Raw genomic sequence first — 17195 nt, 5'->3', positions numbered from 1 at the left:
CTCCTGAAATAAAGATGCCAGAGCGTTAAAAGTGAGGGTGCATCCTCGGACATGGTTGAAATTTGCTGCTAGGAGAGAAAAATCCGTAGCCCGGTCATTCGAGATAGATGCGTCGTTATAAAAATGGATTATATAGTTTATATCACACCATTGCCCTTCAGAAAGCATTTACAGACGAATCATTCGGTGCTATTTCTTATGCCTGCCGTTGGCAGTGGAATGCTCCTTTTGGAGGATGCTGACACCATTTTTTCTTGATGTGGTGATACAGTTTTTATTTCACTGCCTGGCTTGTATGAAAGTTGCAAAATTAATAAAGTCCCACGAGGACTTAAATCGATGTTTTTTATTTTTTATAGCCCTGCCCACTTTTCGTTTGCAACGTATATAACACTATTTTAGCAATCTTATATATCAGTACTACTGTATCTTGGTTTCCCTGTCTCTTTTTTTCCAGTTTTTCTAGATTTGAAGTACAACAATGTACTTTAATACAAAAAATCTACTTTGACCCCCAGTATTTAATGTCCAACCTTTTATTGTACTATGAGTGTTTATGAAACTAGAATTAATCCAGTCCATTATGGGGCGTGGCATGGTGTCTGTAGTGGTAAAGTTGGATGACCAGCTTATTCTATTAGTGGAACGTATCCCCATTTCATTTAAAGCTGTAGTCCCTTAAACTACAGCCATGCCAAGTCTGTGTCCGTACTTGTCTGGCCACAGTCTGATATCAAAGGTGGGGTCAAGGTCATGACGTTTACAAACAATTGCTATTACTACAACCTCGCCTCGTCCATTAAAGCTAGATGGGTCACGAAAATGTATTGTTCTAAAAAAAAATTGGGTCCTGGTTCTGAAAGTTTTTTTTAAGCTCTGCTCTATTCTTATCCATTGTTTTCTCCAGGCGTCTTAGTTTTAATGTGGTTACCTCGCTCCTACGTTGCTTGTTGGCACAAGATCTAAGTTTCCATTTTCAGACAATCATGCCACCCTTCTGTGAGATTATAAAGTTTCTTGTTGCAAACTCCCTTGACACCTTTCCCCATCACCGCACACACACACACACACATTCATCATTAGATGCTTTTACTGTTGCTGATAGCTTAATTCTGAGACATCACAAACCAAAAAAATATATTTCTTTTGAAGTTTTTTGAGGGCTAGACACTTTTATAGCTGGCAGTGGAAATAATTATCTGTCTACTCCCTCTTTCAGAACATAACAATTTGGCAGAATATATTTTTTTTGGCATGCATTGAGTTAGTAATAGGTCAACAAGTATACCTCAGTCTTTCAAGAAAAGGTACATTGTTCACTGTCCAGGTTTCAAAATCATCATTAATTAGGTGTACAGTTTTCTATCAAGTACACAAGTTTGTCTGAACTGAAATTCAAGGGTATCCTATCTTTTTCCTCTTTCATTTAATATTGAAGCATATTGCCAATCTATTATATACCGAAGAATGATTTGGAAAAGCATGTGATTCCATGCAAAACTGGCCAGTTTTCAAGTATTATCATTAAAATTGTCCTACACTTTGCTAGATTGAATTCTGTATGGTTGATAATATTTCTTTTCTCACTTGCTCTAGTTTGTCCCATTTTTGCACCCCATTTTATCAATCTAAATTGTTCCTTAGAGAATCTGTCAATATATACCCGTACTCAGCAGCCTAACTGTACCCTTTTTATATGGAAGTATCTCTCTTCACTTAATAATGATTGCTGTGCAAATGAAATTTGTTCTTTCTGCACAATCTTTTCAATCCCTTATTCGTTTCTCTTTACCCATCTGCACTGATTTCTCTTGAAGGGAAAAATCTATTTAAATGGTGTATTTATCTATTCATTTTTAGTGTTGCTACCTGCTTCGTGTTTGCTTAATAGGCATTATTTCTCCTTTTATTTTGTTCTGCATTATTCACCTTAGAGTGTACAAAAATAATTATTCCTTCCTCCTTGCATAGTAACTATGGTCCTGTTCGCAAAGACAGAGACTTCTGCGTGCTAAAATGTGGCCTCACACGTATATATATTACTTAATTTGATATAGTTATTTTCTATGGATCCCTGTCTAATGCTTTATATTTTGGCATAATTGTTGATAAACGTGGCAGCAAGGATATAGGTATATATATTTTTTCTAGTTATTACTCCGGAAACAATGGAAAATTGACAGTTTGTTTGTCTATTTCCGGTATCAGTACTCTGACCATCGAATTTGCCCTTTTTTTTCAACTAATCAGCGAAGCCTTCCAATATTCATACCCCTTCCAGTCTATAGGCTACTTTCTAACAAAACCTGTTTGGGCACTTCATACCGAACCATGAAGTTGTAATTGTCAGGTGAGTCCACATAACTTTGAATAAGCCATTTGAGGAGCTCACTCACTGATCTTTAATATACCCATATTGAGGACTTAACAATTGTTTTGTTTAGCAGACCAGTCGATAAAGGCAGTTGTTTTTTTAGTTTCAAATCCCCCTAAAGAGCTCTACAGGTGCTGTCTTTTTCCAGAGAAGTTGAGATAGATAATTGTTTATCACCTCAAGGCAGGAGGTTTTAGTGGTCACTTGTTTAGGTCTCCTATGCCTCCTTCTTTCATCACAGTTCACAGATCCAGTTAGTATCCTTTCACAAACCACTATGTATATGTGCTATACTAATAACAAAGGCCTCACGATCTGGATATTATGCATGCATATTTATGGGAGTCTGTTCCAATAGAACATCACATAGTTTCATGTCACTTGGCACTAATTAGAGAAGTACCATGGGGACCTGTAGCACAATTTAATTTTTTAATTTTTTTTTGTAACTTTCTGGCCCGTGGAGGCCCCTCTGGGTCCTCGTCCTTGAGTGCCAGTGGCTCGGGATGCCTCCTTAATTTTTTTTTTTTTTTAAACAAGTTCAGACCCAGGGAACGACGTCCCCATTTTCTGTAATGGCAGCTGCAACATTTTGTTTTTCATGTTGTGGCCAGCCAGTCAGTACCGGTCCAACGGTAGCGAAATGACCAACAGAACAAAAGGCCTTCTTGGCCAGTCAGTTCACTATATATTTTTGTAATTTGCCGTAACTTTGGACTTCTTCTGGCCCAACCTTCCAGATATCACTTTATTTGAAACAGTAATTCCTTGAAACGGCTGAGCAGATTTATACCAAATCAAGGAAAAAGATGTACTTTCTGCTAAGTTGTAGTGTAATTCAGTTCGGCCATTTTTTAGGTAGAGCCTGTATGAGCGCATGCACTGCTTCTGCATGTGCTCTCACTTGCAAGACTATTGTGTATGATAAGTGGCTTGCTTACCATTTGTTGGGTTCTTTGTCACTCTTCTTTAGTGCCTCCTAGTTAGCCAGTGAAGGCCTAGCGTCACTTCCTTTTCTTTCAGTGGAGCACAGACCAAGCACAGATTGATTCAACTTCAGTCGTCCATTGCTTGTATGATTGAGGTACTGTTGCTTCTTCCACCCTACCTCTTGCATGTGGTGCTTCTTTTCCCTCCCACCCAATGCTTCTCGTTGTGGTTGACCCCCGTCCACCCTGCTTGTTGTTTCCAGTTTTGCCTTAATAGTGGCCGCAGAAATAAAACCACAAGCTTGCGTTAATGATTGTGCCGATAGCTGACTATGGGCCTGATTACCACCTTGGCGGATGGGATACTGTGTCACAAAGGTGTCGGATATCCCACTCGCCGTTTTACAATTTCCTGAGGATACACTGAAGCTTGTAATACAGTGGACTGGATATCCGTCACATTTGTAACAGAGTATCCCATCCATCAAGGACGTAATCAGTCCCTATATCTTGATGGAGGAGGCACGTATACTTTTGAGAAATAAAGACTATATGAACTTTAGCCTCTAGAGAGAAAACCTGACGAGCCTCACAGACCTTGTCATTCATTTCATGGCTGCAAAAGCATACAGTAATTTCTGTGCGTTTTCAGTTGGGAAGTGTGTTCATCCAGACATAATAGTTCCACCGCAATGTGACGGTTTCATTTGGAAATAAACTCAACTCTTGCTATTATTGTTTCTTCAAAATTGCGTTATTTTCCTTTCGTCCTCCCCCTCCCCCTCCATAGTGATTAAACTTTTAGGAGTAATTTGCATTAGATTAATATGAAAATTGCATTGAAGAAATCCCTCAGATGAAAGTTTTTGTGTACACAGTTTTTATCTACAAACACGTCAATAAACGTCTCTTGAGCTGTCAGTTTTTTTCCCCTCGATACGCTCAAAGATGCATGCTTGAAACATTTAACACTTTTTGGCCTACCATATCTACCGGGATCCATGCTTGACCAGTCCGTGTGCAGTACACTCGGAACGCTGTCATATCGCATTCACCTTTCCGTTTCCTTTTTATCCCCCATAACTCTGAAGTTGTAGTAATGCGACATGCTGCACTTAGAAAATTAAATCAGAAATAGTTTTCTGATTTGACTGATGCTTACAGATAATGCAGACAGAAAACCATCTATTTTCCTATCTGTATTTATTTTTAAAAATGGAAACATTCGGAAAATAGGTTTTCTTTCGGACGATTCTCAGTTCTGTCAGTTATGAGTACTAGGTCAACTGCTGTGCAGGTGTACAAGTAGGGAAGTAAAAAATAAATAAAAAAAACGAAAAAAGACTCCCTAATGAAGCTTAAATATTTGCAGCAGTATAGCGATGTAAGCTGTTGTACAAGGCAAATGCTTTCAAGATGACTGTTCAGTACAATAAATGGCTAAAACCAATTGGACAGCAAAACATAAGTAATTATTTTTTAGTTAAATAAGTGTGGAAATTTACCCTTTGCAGCTTCATTCTTTTACACAAGGCACAACATAAAAAACTGTACACTTTGATCCGTTAATCCAAAGGCCTTTCAGGCCATAAAAATAAGGAGATCAAACCTCCCCCTCCCCCCCCACCTTTTTTCCCAGCTGCCTCTCTCTCTCCCTCTCTGTCCATGAAGAGATGTTCTATAAAGGAAATTCAAACCTCCAGTTCTGGTAGCTTCGAATAACAGATGAGGTCAAAATATCCCAGTAACTCCCTCGTAAATCGTGCATCCTCAGACATTCGACCTCAGGAAGTAATTGCTACTTTATTAGAGGAAAGGTTTGTGATCCTGTACCACAATTGATGCAGATCACTCAGGACTTCTGGGATAACCTAGGTATCTGCAATGACTTTTTTTTACAACTGCAGCAACTGTTGTTTACAGGACTACCTCAGGCATCATCCCAGAAGCATCTTGATAAGGTTCAGATATTCCTGCTGTTAAGGGTAAATAACCAGTCCCTTATTTGAAGCCAAGAGTGACCCTTCTACTCCTTCGTTTGAGTAATTAAAGAAAAAGGGCAGATATATCCTGTTATGAATCTGTAAGACCATAACCAATATCCCTGTATACATAATTACCAAATGCACACTTTAGCAAAGGGACAGGCAGCAGGTAAACATGACAGCTGGTTGTGCAGGACACATACTTCCAAGGATTTTTCCATCACAAAAATGTAGTGGATTTGTTGTGATGGTTCAGCGCAGTCAGTAACATGTACTTCAATTTGATGTGACAGGAGCTCCAGTAATATTTAACACATCCTGAGCTGACCACCTTGCATTTTCAAAAGTTCAGCTGCTAAGCTTATCTGGACAATTGTCTGATAGGAGCGCAATCTCACAAATGGGAACATCCATTTTTACCCTGTCACTTGGATACGTTTCAGTTTATGGTTCAATATGATCCAAGCTTCAGGGGTAGATGGTTCAAAAGGTGATGAGAAAGAATGCTTGCAGGTAGTCCACACCACTGGCAATCAGTCTGGGTAGCAATTGCAACCAGTTGTTCTCCAACTGTGCCACTCTAGACCGAAGCCTGCTTATACAAATCAATACTGGCTCCCTAGAAACAGTCTATCCCTTACTTCCAGGCAAAGAGTCCCCCGGAAGGGAACACACACAAACCCAGACTGGTATCAGCTGTCTCAGACTTCATTGGTGAGATGTAGATTAAATTCTACAGCAAGCAAGGGACCCGTGTCTGGCCACACCAGTCACCACTTATGGACTTGCATCAAGCATAGAGAATGAGATGTTAGGAATGCTGAGAAGATCATTCTTTTGGTGATTCACATTGTTTGCCTCAACCTCAAGGAAGAGAGTCTAAGTAGTAACACTTTGGTAAAACACAAACCTTTTCTGTGTTATTGCCTCAAGCTACTTCCTAATAGTGTGTCGTGACCCATTTTATAAGAGTTGTTATTTAGAAAGCTCTTAAAACACACCTCTCCTCGCTTAGCTCATAGGCTGACATGTGGGTTTTTGTAGTGCCTGAACACTCTCTGGAGTAGCTGTATACTTTAGAAATTATTTAATTCATTCGTTCAAGTGATCATCAACTCCCATGTTTGTTGCTTGAAGGCTGGAGCTGAAATACTTGCTACCATATGGTCACAAAATGTAGGATCTTCTTAGAGCTGACTAGTTAAGGAAGTTCTGTTATGCCTTCAATCTAGTTTCCCAGATGTTGAAAGAAAGCTTGTGGTGCTTAGTAATGTTGGTGGCTCTTCATTGTCCACAGTATTTGTTGCTAGAGACTTTGTACCACCACTAGGGAGAAAGTCTTCTTCTGACTAGAGGTGATTGGAGAGTTCTCTGTCCTTGCCTATAATCATTGAGTAATTATTCTTCCCTTACCTTAGCCTCTCAGTAATCAATCTGGATGTTTTGTCAACTGCAGCAAAGTCCAAAACATGGGCCCAATACATAGGCAAAACTAATGACTAATTGAATTAATTCATTTTGACCTGTTCTATTGATTAAGAATAATTAGTAAAATATGATTAAACAGCATTACATGATGCATAAACCTTGGCAGAACATCAAAAGGTTAGTAGTACCTCACAGTCATAAATACAGAAAACCTGTTCTGTGTTATTGCCCCATGTTACTCCCTAGTAGTGTGCCAGGACACTAGATCCAGGCTTAATACTGAAACCATAACTACAATAACATTGTTACCACATGAGTCTGGTGCCCATTAGTGTGGCACAGCACTCTAAAAAGCTGCAGTTTTTTCTTCCACCTTCTGGCCGTAGACTTCTACTGCTTCGTAGAGTCACATACAGCCATGTTTAACTTTTGCTGCAAAATAAGTAAATGCTCGTAGGCTTTAATGAGCATTTATTTTCTTGTTTCTAATCAGAAGCTTAAAAATGCTTGCTTGTTCTCCAGTACAAGAAATACGGTGCCAAGGATTTTTGATTTAACACATTTTAAAATGTATAGTTAAGATTTATGCATCTTCATGTTGACATTTGCTCCCAAGTCTTGTGTAAATAATTCATCCCTGTACAATGTTGCTTTCCTTTTGTTGCATTCCCCTCCCCACTTAATATGGTACTGAAGAAAGGCATGCACAGTCAGAGTTGCTGGAATCAGTTTTATTGATTCATAATGCAAGTTAAAAGACTTTTCTGATAGAGACTTCCAGCCACAGATTCCTCACCTTCTGAATATTTCCAAGGCATCAGAATGGATCCGGAACTTTTTCAGCAGTACCTCTGCGCGCTGGTAGGTGCCTCCATGATTTGCACACAGACGTGAGTCACCTCTAGAAATGATACGCAGAGCCTATAAAGGCGCCACTTCTGCACATTGACATCAGCTCCTTTCCGCGCAGTAAGACTTGGATCCAGAGCTACCTCTCATCTCTTTGAGGCCTCTTTACCTCAAATTTTACAGTGTGTAAGGAAAATTTCACCTTCCAAGGCTACAGGTTTGAAATCCTGTTAGGACTGTTGCAAACAAATGTCTGTGACAGATCCTATTCAGGTTTGCCTGTGGTCAGACTACAACTCCAAGGCCTGCTTTCAGTGTGCAAAGATGAACCTGAAGGACATACAAGACCCCTGAGATGAAGTCACCATGCACCACAAGACTCCACGTCATTCAAAGGTCGGCCTTGGTCCTGTTCCCAGGCCTGGAGTTGTGGAAGTCATTCCTGAGGCTGATTGTCATCACCCTCCAAATCTTCAGGTATGTCAGAAAAAAAACATAAAAAGTCTAAGTGGGACTCGTCCCCTTCCAGCCATCCATATTCTCCAGAGAAGGCGCCATGCCTCTCACTCCCACTCCCAAAGTCAGTTAACGTTGCAGCCCATCCCATAACTTGTCCTGGCACATCCTAATTTTTCGGGGGTTGTCTGCTGCACTGAGGCAGATGGAAGAGTTCTGTGAGGCGATGCTCTGACTCTTTGCATCATTTCAGACTCCCTGAGCTGCCTTATAGACCCCATGGAGCCTTGAAGGCCTCCATCTGGGTTACTGCTGGTGGGTTCACCCTCAGCACCAGTTGGACCATCTGCACCTATCACCGGTTTCTTTCTGGCGCCCATACTAACTCATCCTCCAGGTCCATGACCTCTCCCAAACCCAAAATGTTGATACCAATGCAGGCTCATCGAACTCAAAGTAGTAAGGGCACCCATTATGCTCTCAGCTTCTGAGTCGGCGTTATGCTCTCAGCTTCTGAGTCGGCGTTATGCTCTCAGCTTCTGAGTCGGCGTTATGCTCTCAGCTTCTGAGTCGGCGTTATGCTCTCAGCTTCTGAGTCGGCGTTATGCTCTCAGCTTCTGAGTCGGCGTTATGCTCTCAGCTTCTGAGTCGGCGTTATGCTCTCAGCTTCTGAGTCGGCGTTATGCTCTCAGCTTCTGAGTCGGCGTTATGCTCTCAGCTTCTGAGTCGGCAACACTACAACCTTGACTGAGCGTGGAAAATAAACAGATAAAGTAGTCCGGACTCCAGGCTGAAAACATCAAGCCCCGTATGCCTTTGGTACTTTACCGGTGCTATGTAGGTAGGCTAAACACCGGAAAAGGCATGACGTATGCATGCCTTTCACAAATGAAAACAAGCGGATTTTAAAAGTCAAGCCCACAAACCAATGTAAGTGACTGATGTGGCATGGGCGTGGTTTGAAGCCGAAAGAGAGATTACAGAATGGACGGAGCACTTTGTGCTCGCCCATAAAAAGGTGAGGAATTTGAGAGTCAATAGAGTCCCTACCAGAAAGAGCTTTACCGAAGGTAAGTAACTTATTCTTTCAAATCTTTTGTGACCTCAAGTCACCTATTGTATCAGTTCCACCCTCAACGTACCACAGGTATATCAATATCTTTGCATAGACGTATAGTCCAATAGGATGACCTAGTTTTTTGCTTATGTCTGTTATTTCTGAGACCTTCACTATAAAAAGTCCTGCCATACTGTGCCTAGGGGCTTGAGGCCTTATGCCAATAATCTAAATAAATATGACCAATAATGAGAATTGTGATTAATAAGAAAACACAACCCATGTTATCTGCAGGTTGGCCTAATGTGGCTGTGAAAATGTGTTTACGTGCATTATATTTTGACGAGTGTAACATATCATTTTTGTATACATACTTCCAGAATCTTCATTACAGAAAGTATGCCAGGTGGAAGGCAACATATATTCACAATTGCTTAAAGAAAGGAGAGACGCCCCAGTCCGGACCTGTAGGAATGGAAGGCTATGGTAAGTCTTTGTATGTGTTTTTAAAGATTGGCATTAATGGACAAGATAAATCGGTATTAGAATATTTTCTCTTTGGTATGGTATGCAGATCCAGTCATATATTTTCCATAGTGTTTGCTGGTTTAACATCTTAAGTCATATCACTCTCAGACCAGCCGTCATAATATTTCCTAAGTTGATAAATGCAATTTAAATGTTGTTTTTCTGGCAGTGAAAGAATAATTGACTGCTAATACGTTGCTCCAGTCTTCCAAACTTTAAAAAGCTGAATATACTAGTTTAATCCTGACCTCTGTCTGCTGCTGAGGAAATTAATATCAACCCCGCCTCTAGCTGGGAGCATACTGTCTGTTTGGAAGTTAGTACACTTTGAGCACAAACTCCACATCACCTACTCGTCACTTTCCCAAAATGATTTGATGTGTGGCTCAGTGGAGAGACTAAGGAATACTTGAACTAGTGCAGCAGTTTCCTTTTCTCGTTGTCCCTTTTGTGTTGAGGATCCTGCATTCCCTCTGATTCTTGGTCTCTGAGATAGAAAGCAAAGCAAAATAGTGTTCACTTTCAACTGCAACCGGGGATGTAGAGAAATGTGCAAAATTTCATGGCGAGAAATTACTCGAGTGCTCACTTTCAGGCTCCTTTTCATTGCACAAAAATATTGTATTCTAAGTCCACCAAAATGCTTTGAAAGTAATTGTTCAGCTTTACATGAGAATTAATTAAGCATATTGAACGTATAGATGTGTAATAAAATTAATGTATTAATTTTACGCCTTTAATCAGAAACATCCTTTTTTAGTAAGCGTTACAACGGTTTTATAGTAGCACAAGATGATTGAAGGGGACTCCTCCATGTGTATAAAACACCCTTCCTCTCACCGACCCGAACTCTATTGTTCCTGTTTTTACATTGTGGTTTATTTGCAGTGAGGAAAATCAGAACTTTTGGAAATGAAATGACAGTGTGCCCACTGATCTGCTGTGGTTGCCAGACAGGGAAAATCTTGTGCCGCCTACTGGGCATAACCTCAGGCAGCGAGTACCACTGGTGGCTTCACTGGGGCTTGAATAGATGGAAATAGCACTAAATGAACTGATTTGGCACCTGCAGACCAGGCGTGTTTCCTTTGCAGTCATCATCTGGAGATATTGGGCCTGATTACAACTTTGGAGGAGGTGTTAATCCGTCCCAAATGTGATGGATATACCACCAGCCGTATTACGAGTTCCATAGGATATAATGGACTCGTAATACGGCTGGTGGTATATCCGTCACTTTACCGTCACTTTTGGGACGGATTAACACCTCCTCCAAAGTTGTAATCAGGCCCATAGTCTGCAATGTCAATTGTACACAAGAAAAAAACACAGACTTGTCTCATCCCTAAGCACGTTAAGGATAACCTATACGTCTTTTGACAAACTGCCAATTGTCAAAATAATCAAGTTGAACTAGCTGAAACCTAATGCAAGGACTGTGAATTCTTACCGTCTTAATGTGTTACGTGGAAATTGTTAAGTAACATTAATAATTGGTTGTGGCACTCATGGTGAGGACATTTACGGATTTGTGTTTACTTTTCATCGCGTTCGACCTACAGTTATAGGCATTCCTCTGTTTTAAGCTCTTGGACAATAGGAATGCTCTTTAATCAAAGGTTCACTTGTTTTAAATTAGGATTGTCAATGTAATGCAAAAAGCTTTTGCTTGCATGAGACCTTTGCTTATTTAACCTCTTTTCTGCCAGGCCTTTTCCCTCTTCTGTGCCAAGCCTTTTTTTGGCTATTTGGGGTAGTTCGTGCTTAGGTCCTCATAACTTTTTGCCCACATAAGCTACCCATGCTAAATGTGCGTCCTTTTTTTCCAACATCCTAGGGATTCTAGAGCTACCCAGAGTTTGTGGGTTTCCCTGGAGGAGACCAAGAAATTTGTCAAAATACAGCAAAAATGTCTTAGTTTTTTTAAAAATGGGAAAAGGTGCTGCAGAAGAAAGCATGTGGTTTTCTCCCTGAAAATGGCATCAACAAAGGGCTTGCTGTGTTAAAAATCACCATCTTCCCAGCTTTCAGGAACAGGCAGACTTGAATCAGAAAACCAAATTTTTAAACACAATTTTGGCATTTTACTGGGACAAGCCCCATTTTTACTATTTGTTGTGCTTTCAGCCTCCTTCCGGTTAGTGACAGGAATGGGTGTGGAACCAATGTTGGACCCGGACAGCTAAACATTTCTGAAAAGTAGACAAAATTCTGAATTCAGCAAAGGGTCATTCGTGTACACCCTTCAAGGTTTTCCTACAGAAAGTAATTGCTAAAATAAAAAAATATTGAAATTTGGGTTTAAAAAAAAAGCCATTTCTGTCCACGTTGTCTTCTATAACTTTTCAGCTAGGCACATTTTTAAAGCAATATACCATTACGTCTGCTGGACTCTTCTGGTTGCGGTTATATATAGGGCTTGTAGGTTCATCAAGAACCCTAGGTACCCAGAGCCAATAAAGGAGCTGCACCCTGCAATGGGTTTTCATTGTATAGCGGGTATACAGCAATTCATTTGGTGAAATATAAAGAATTAAAAATAGGTATCAAGGAAACTTTTATATTTCCAAAATGGGCACAAGATAAGGTTTTTTTTGAGAAGCAGTGGTTATTTCCACATCTCTGAATTCTGGGGTCCCCATACTAGCATATGAATTACAGGGTGTTTCTCAAATGGATGTCTCTTTTACACACTCTTACATTTGGAAGGAAAAAATGTAGAGAAAGACAAGGGGCAATAACACTTGTTCTGCTATTCTGTGTCCCCCCCCCAATAAAAATGGTACCACATTTGTGTGGGTAGGCCTAATGCCCACGACAGGAAACGCAACATGGACACATCTCATTTTTCCCGAGCAGTCCCGGGCTCACTATGCCACTGGATTCAAGCTAGCCTGGCTGATGAAGGGTGAAACCCTGAAACCAGTCCCAGGATGCTTGCTTCCAGTCCAGGGAGGACCTGGCCTGGCAGTTCGGGCTGGACTGTTCCCATGAGGAACAGGGTCAAGACTGATTTGCATATGGCTGGGTTCAAACTGGGGTGGCATGGTGAGCAAAATAATTGATGGATTAAACCCAGATCTGTGACTGGGGGTGAATGTTTGATTGGGTCCGCATTCCGTCCATCATTTGTGTTTTGTTTTGCCTGGGCTCAGCAGCCATCTAGGGAAACCTACCAAACCCAGACATTTCTGAAAACTAGACACCCAAGGGAGTCCAGGAAGGTGTGACTCGCATGGATCCACCAGTGGTTTCTTACCCAGAATCCTCAGCAAATCTCAAATTTAGCTAAAAAATCACATTTTCCCCACATTTCTGTGTGGGATCACTGCACTGGCACAAAGGGCCAGATGTAGCAAGCAGTTTTGCCCATTCTGTGTCTATGGGAAAATGTGTTCATACATATGGCCCAAACTTCCTACCACCCAACGTTCCCCTCGGTCTCCTGATCAAAATGATACCTCACTTGTGTAGGTGGGCCAAATGCCTGTGACAGGAAAGAGACAAAAACGTGTCAAAATTGAGGGGGAACCAAAGCGGGTCCAAAAGAGCAGTTTGGTAAAAAAACGCTTTTAGGCTGACAAGTGGGGCAGAATTTTTATCATTATAGATGCAGGGTGATAGGAATTTTGTGGATTCCTGCAGATTCCGAAAGGTTCCATCACAAAAATGTGTGGAAAATGTGTGATTTCAAACAAAGTTGGAGGTTTGCAGGGCATTATGGGTAAGAAAATGGTGCGGGCGACTGTGAAGCACACCACCCTGGACACACCCAGATGTTTAGTTTTCAGATGTGTCTAGGTCTTGTAGATTTTTCTACAGGGCAGGGTCTCAAAGTCCAAAAGGTGGAGCCCTCGCCATTCCAAGTGGGATGATTTTGAGAGTTAGTCAAGCTCTCATGGCCCAAATGTAAAACCAAAACCCCAAATTAATTAAAATAGGCCGATCTGCCCCCTGGGGCGGGGAGGAAAGGCATAATAAAAAAATGCCCCCCATGGGGAGCGGCCCTTGCCTAAGGGGCCACTCCCCTTATTTGTTTACACAAAGTAAACAATATCCCTGTGTCTAGTGGGCATTCCTGCAGCCCGATTCGCCATGCGATCGGGCTGCAGGAATGCTCAGAAAGACATCAAAGGAAAGGAAAAGCCTTTCCTTTGATGCCTCTCTGATCTCCCCCCCCCCCCCCCAAGCATTTCTCTTCCGAGCTTCTAGCGCGATGGGGGCGACCTCTGATGAGGTCAGCGTGCGATTGCGCGCTGATGTCATCAGATGTCACTGTGGTGGGTTCGGGGTGGAAGGGGAAGCGATTCTCCTTCCATCCCTGCCCAGTACCAGAACGTAATGGTTACATCCGTGGTGCCCCAGCGCTGCGCCACCGGATGTAACCATTACGTCCGTGGCATTAAAGTTGTTAAAACATATAGGCCCATCTGTGGTTCCTGGGCACTTGTTATCTGTAATTGCCCATGTCAGGTTCAAACTGGTTATAATAATCTACAAAATCTACAAAAGTGTCGGGCCTCAGTACTTGCCATTGTAGTTGGTGCGTTGTATAGTACCAGCCACTAAATCATCTGATCCTCGTAGGATGGTCACATGACCATATCATGGGGTAATGCTCCCTCTCTGTAGAAGACAATAATTATATTTCAGAATCAGATGGAAACCTCCACTCATATGAAATCGGTCCTGCTCCACTCATATGAAGTCTATCATGGGTCATAAAGTTGTATGTGAGGATAGCCATGTCGCAGCATTGCCTATGTCCTTCAGGGGGACCCACTTGAAAGAAGCCCCAGAAGCAGCAACCCGTATTTGCATAGGACTTGGAAGTTGCTTACCAGCTGCCTTATAATCTGTGGAAAATTATGTTGTAAGCCACCGACTAAGAGTTGCCGTAGAAGCACAAGGACCCTGACCAAGTCCAAATAATTAACAAATCTAGCATGAGTGTTTAACTTATTTTTCTCTAAATAAATGGTCAAAGCCCTTTGTAAATCTGAAATGTGTGGTTAAGTCTATTTTTCTGAGGCCGGAGAAGTGAAATAAATGAGAGCACTATTTTTTTAGAACAATAGGAACAACATGAAATCCTACGAGAAAATCAAAGACTAGATTTGAGCACAACCTTGGCTGGAATAAATCATAAACAAGTATTGTCAATGCTAAAAGGCCTGGCTTTAAAGGAATGTTCTATGGTAATGTGTAGTATTACAAGTAAATAGCAAAAGTATAGATAAGTATTTGATTGATATCAAAGAACTGTTGGATAATATTGGTGTGGATCAAAATGTCAGATGAAAGTTGCACTGCCAAGAAAAACCTAAAAATCCATGTATTTTAAGGACTGCTTTCCTCCTATCTGTGCTACTGCCAGAGAAAACAACATAACATATCTAATCATCTAATTCACTTTAATAGAATTCCAGTGTCACGTGAAATGTCAAGCTGAGACAGCTAATTAAATGAGCAAAATGATCATAGCTACGTGGAGGGCAGGCCCTTTTTGTGGAAGCACACTACTCCTGCCCAATCAAACAATATACTCCTGGCTCCTAATGTTTTGGCAGAGCTAATTACCATCTCTAGTGATGCTTACATAATTGTTTGATGACAGAGAAGGGTCTCTAACTCTCCAATTCCATGAGATCAGCAGATCACCACCAAAAAATGCATTTAAGTAGATAAATATCTTAAATCTACTTCCTACAGTGGCTCAAAATGAGGACCCCAAAGTGATGTAGCACTAAGGGCAGATCCCAAGGTAGTCCTGGTGAATGGATTACTGGTCACAGCAGAATAAAAAACATTTAAGTAGTATGATTGCTAAATGGGATACCCAAGCTTTTTCTGGCCTTCTAAAGGCCTGAATTGCTGCCCGTTGACTTCTGCACGTAAAAGTAGCTAAGCTAAAGAGAAAGTAAAAACTAAGGAAATCGAGGACCTTAGCTAGATCACAAGAGGCAGCATGAAGGTTCATTGAGGAACACCAAGACTCAAAACTCCATAATGACAATATTAGACCTTAACTGTTCCTGGACGGCGGAGTCGTAGCTGTCATTCAAATAACCTGACTTTTAATTCTAGCCTTTCAAAATACCATCGGGATATGTTGTGTATGAAGAGATTTCTGCGAAGATTATATCTATAATGTGATCAAGCTGAGCAATTTGGAGATCTTTTTCATGCAGCAATGGAGGTGCTCTTCATAAAGAACACCTCCTATCTTCAAACAAAAACAAATAACAATAGTTTATTCCTTTCTCCTTGCATCTGTTTGATACACCATTTTGATTCATTTAAAACAATGTTTAAAACTAGATGGCTCAGCCTATAATATTCAACTTTACGCAAAAAACGTTTTGGGAAAAACTTAAATTTAAAGTGAGGAGCCTAGTTTGTTTTAATGGGATAACAGGAGTTAGCTTAGCCTTCGGCTTGCAGACTCGTGCCCCCATCACCTAGTGACTTTTAACCTACTTAGCTTGCTCTGTCTTAGCCCATTTAATTATTTAATTCCTTTAAGATGGCTGCCTTGTTTATAGTTAGGCCACTTGTTATGCTTCGCATTATCAGTGCCACCGCGTTAAAGCGTCCAGATCAAGTGGCAAAGACAAACAAACAGTAGGTGTTCACTCTTAGGGACTTTCCCTCTCTGTGCCTTTGAAGGAATTGTTTATATTACTTGCCGCCCCAAGCACGTCGGTTATCTATTGTTTGGGAACACACCTATGTCAGGGGTCCAAATAGATCTGTATAAATACATCACACTTTACACAGATAATCAGAGGGATTCGATGCTGCACGTCGTCTTGACGCTGACCCAGTCTTCGTGTCCCTACGGAGTCTGAGATAGAGACCTCATTCCAAGGTAACAAGGGTTGGGGGCTCCTCTCTTGGACATGGTATTGGCAGATTAGGTTTAACATACCCAGCTCTCCTTTAGGTAGGAGGTTAGGCCTATTATGATAGGGTATTAGGACATATTACACATCTTATGTCTTCATGTTATTGCAAGATGGTGGGGGTCTTTGTAATAATGACTCTTGTCTTTACAATTCTGTTTCTTGCACTGTTCATTATCCTAATCATTGCAGCCCATGCAACATATCGCAGATTGCAGTTTTGTTAAATAAAAACTATCGAAACTTTACTTCATCTTCATTATTGCCTGTGTTTGGATGAGACATGAAAGGGGTAATCTCTGATTAACCAGGACACTCCCTGAGATGTCATACTCTCGAGTCCATGCGTAAAGGCAGCCACAAATCACCTTTTTACTATTTGGGTTTTTGGTGAGGTGCTGCTAGTGAGCCGGAAGGGTTAGGACGACAGCTGCGACTTGTTGTAGGGTAGGCATAGTCGCCTACAAACATAAGTACTGTCATCCTTAAACCAGCAGTCTTGCCTAGAGCAAGAGTCCAAACTACGACAAGAATACAGTATTGACAATGTGTTGCTTAAATTAAATTTAGAAAAGCCTTTCTATTAAAATTAACATTTTAATTTTTGTATGTATTTGATTGCAAATTAAATAACATTTGTTATTACTTGTGTATGTGTTTGATGAATGCTTGTTCCTGTACTTT

The 17195-nt window shown here is 41.0% G+C and overlaps 1 protein-coding gene across 1 annotated transcript in view; it reads left to right on the top strand.

Annotated features, from left to right (window-relative positions):
* The window catches only part of VTA1 (vesicle trafficking 1), a 307826-nt gene that overhangs the window by 151859 nt on the left and 138772 nt on the right, over nucleotides 1-17195 (top strand). Inside the window, exon 5 of the mRNA XM_069235133.1 lies at nucleotides 9459-9564. Within this exon, the coding sequence (XP_069091234.1) occupies nucleotides 9459-9564 (106 nt within the window). The remainder of the gene's footprint in view (nucleotides 1-9458; nucleotides 9565-17195) is intronic.

This window comes from Pleurodeles waltl, chromosome 5, assembly GCF_031143425.1.
Source record: "Pleurodeles waltl isolate 20211129_DDA chromosome 5, aPleWal1.hap1.20221129, whole genome shotgun sequence".
NCBI lineage: Eukaryota > Metazoa > Chordata > Amphibia > Caudata > Salamandridae > Pleurodeles > Pleurodeles waltl.
This window is presented reverse-complemented; position numbering and strand designations above follow the sequence as displayed.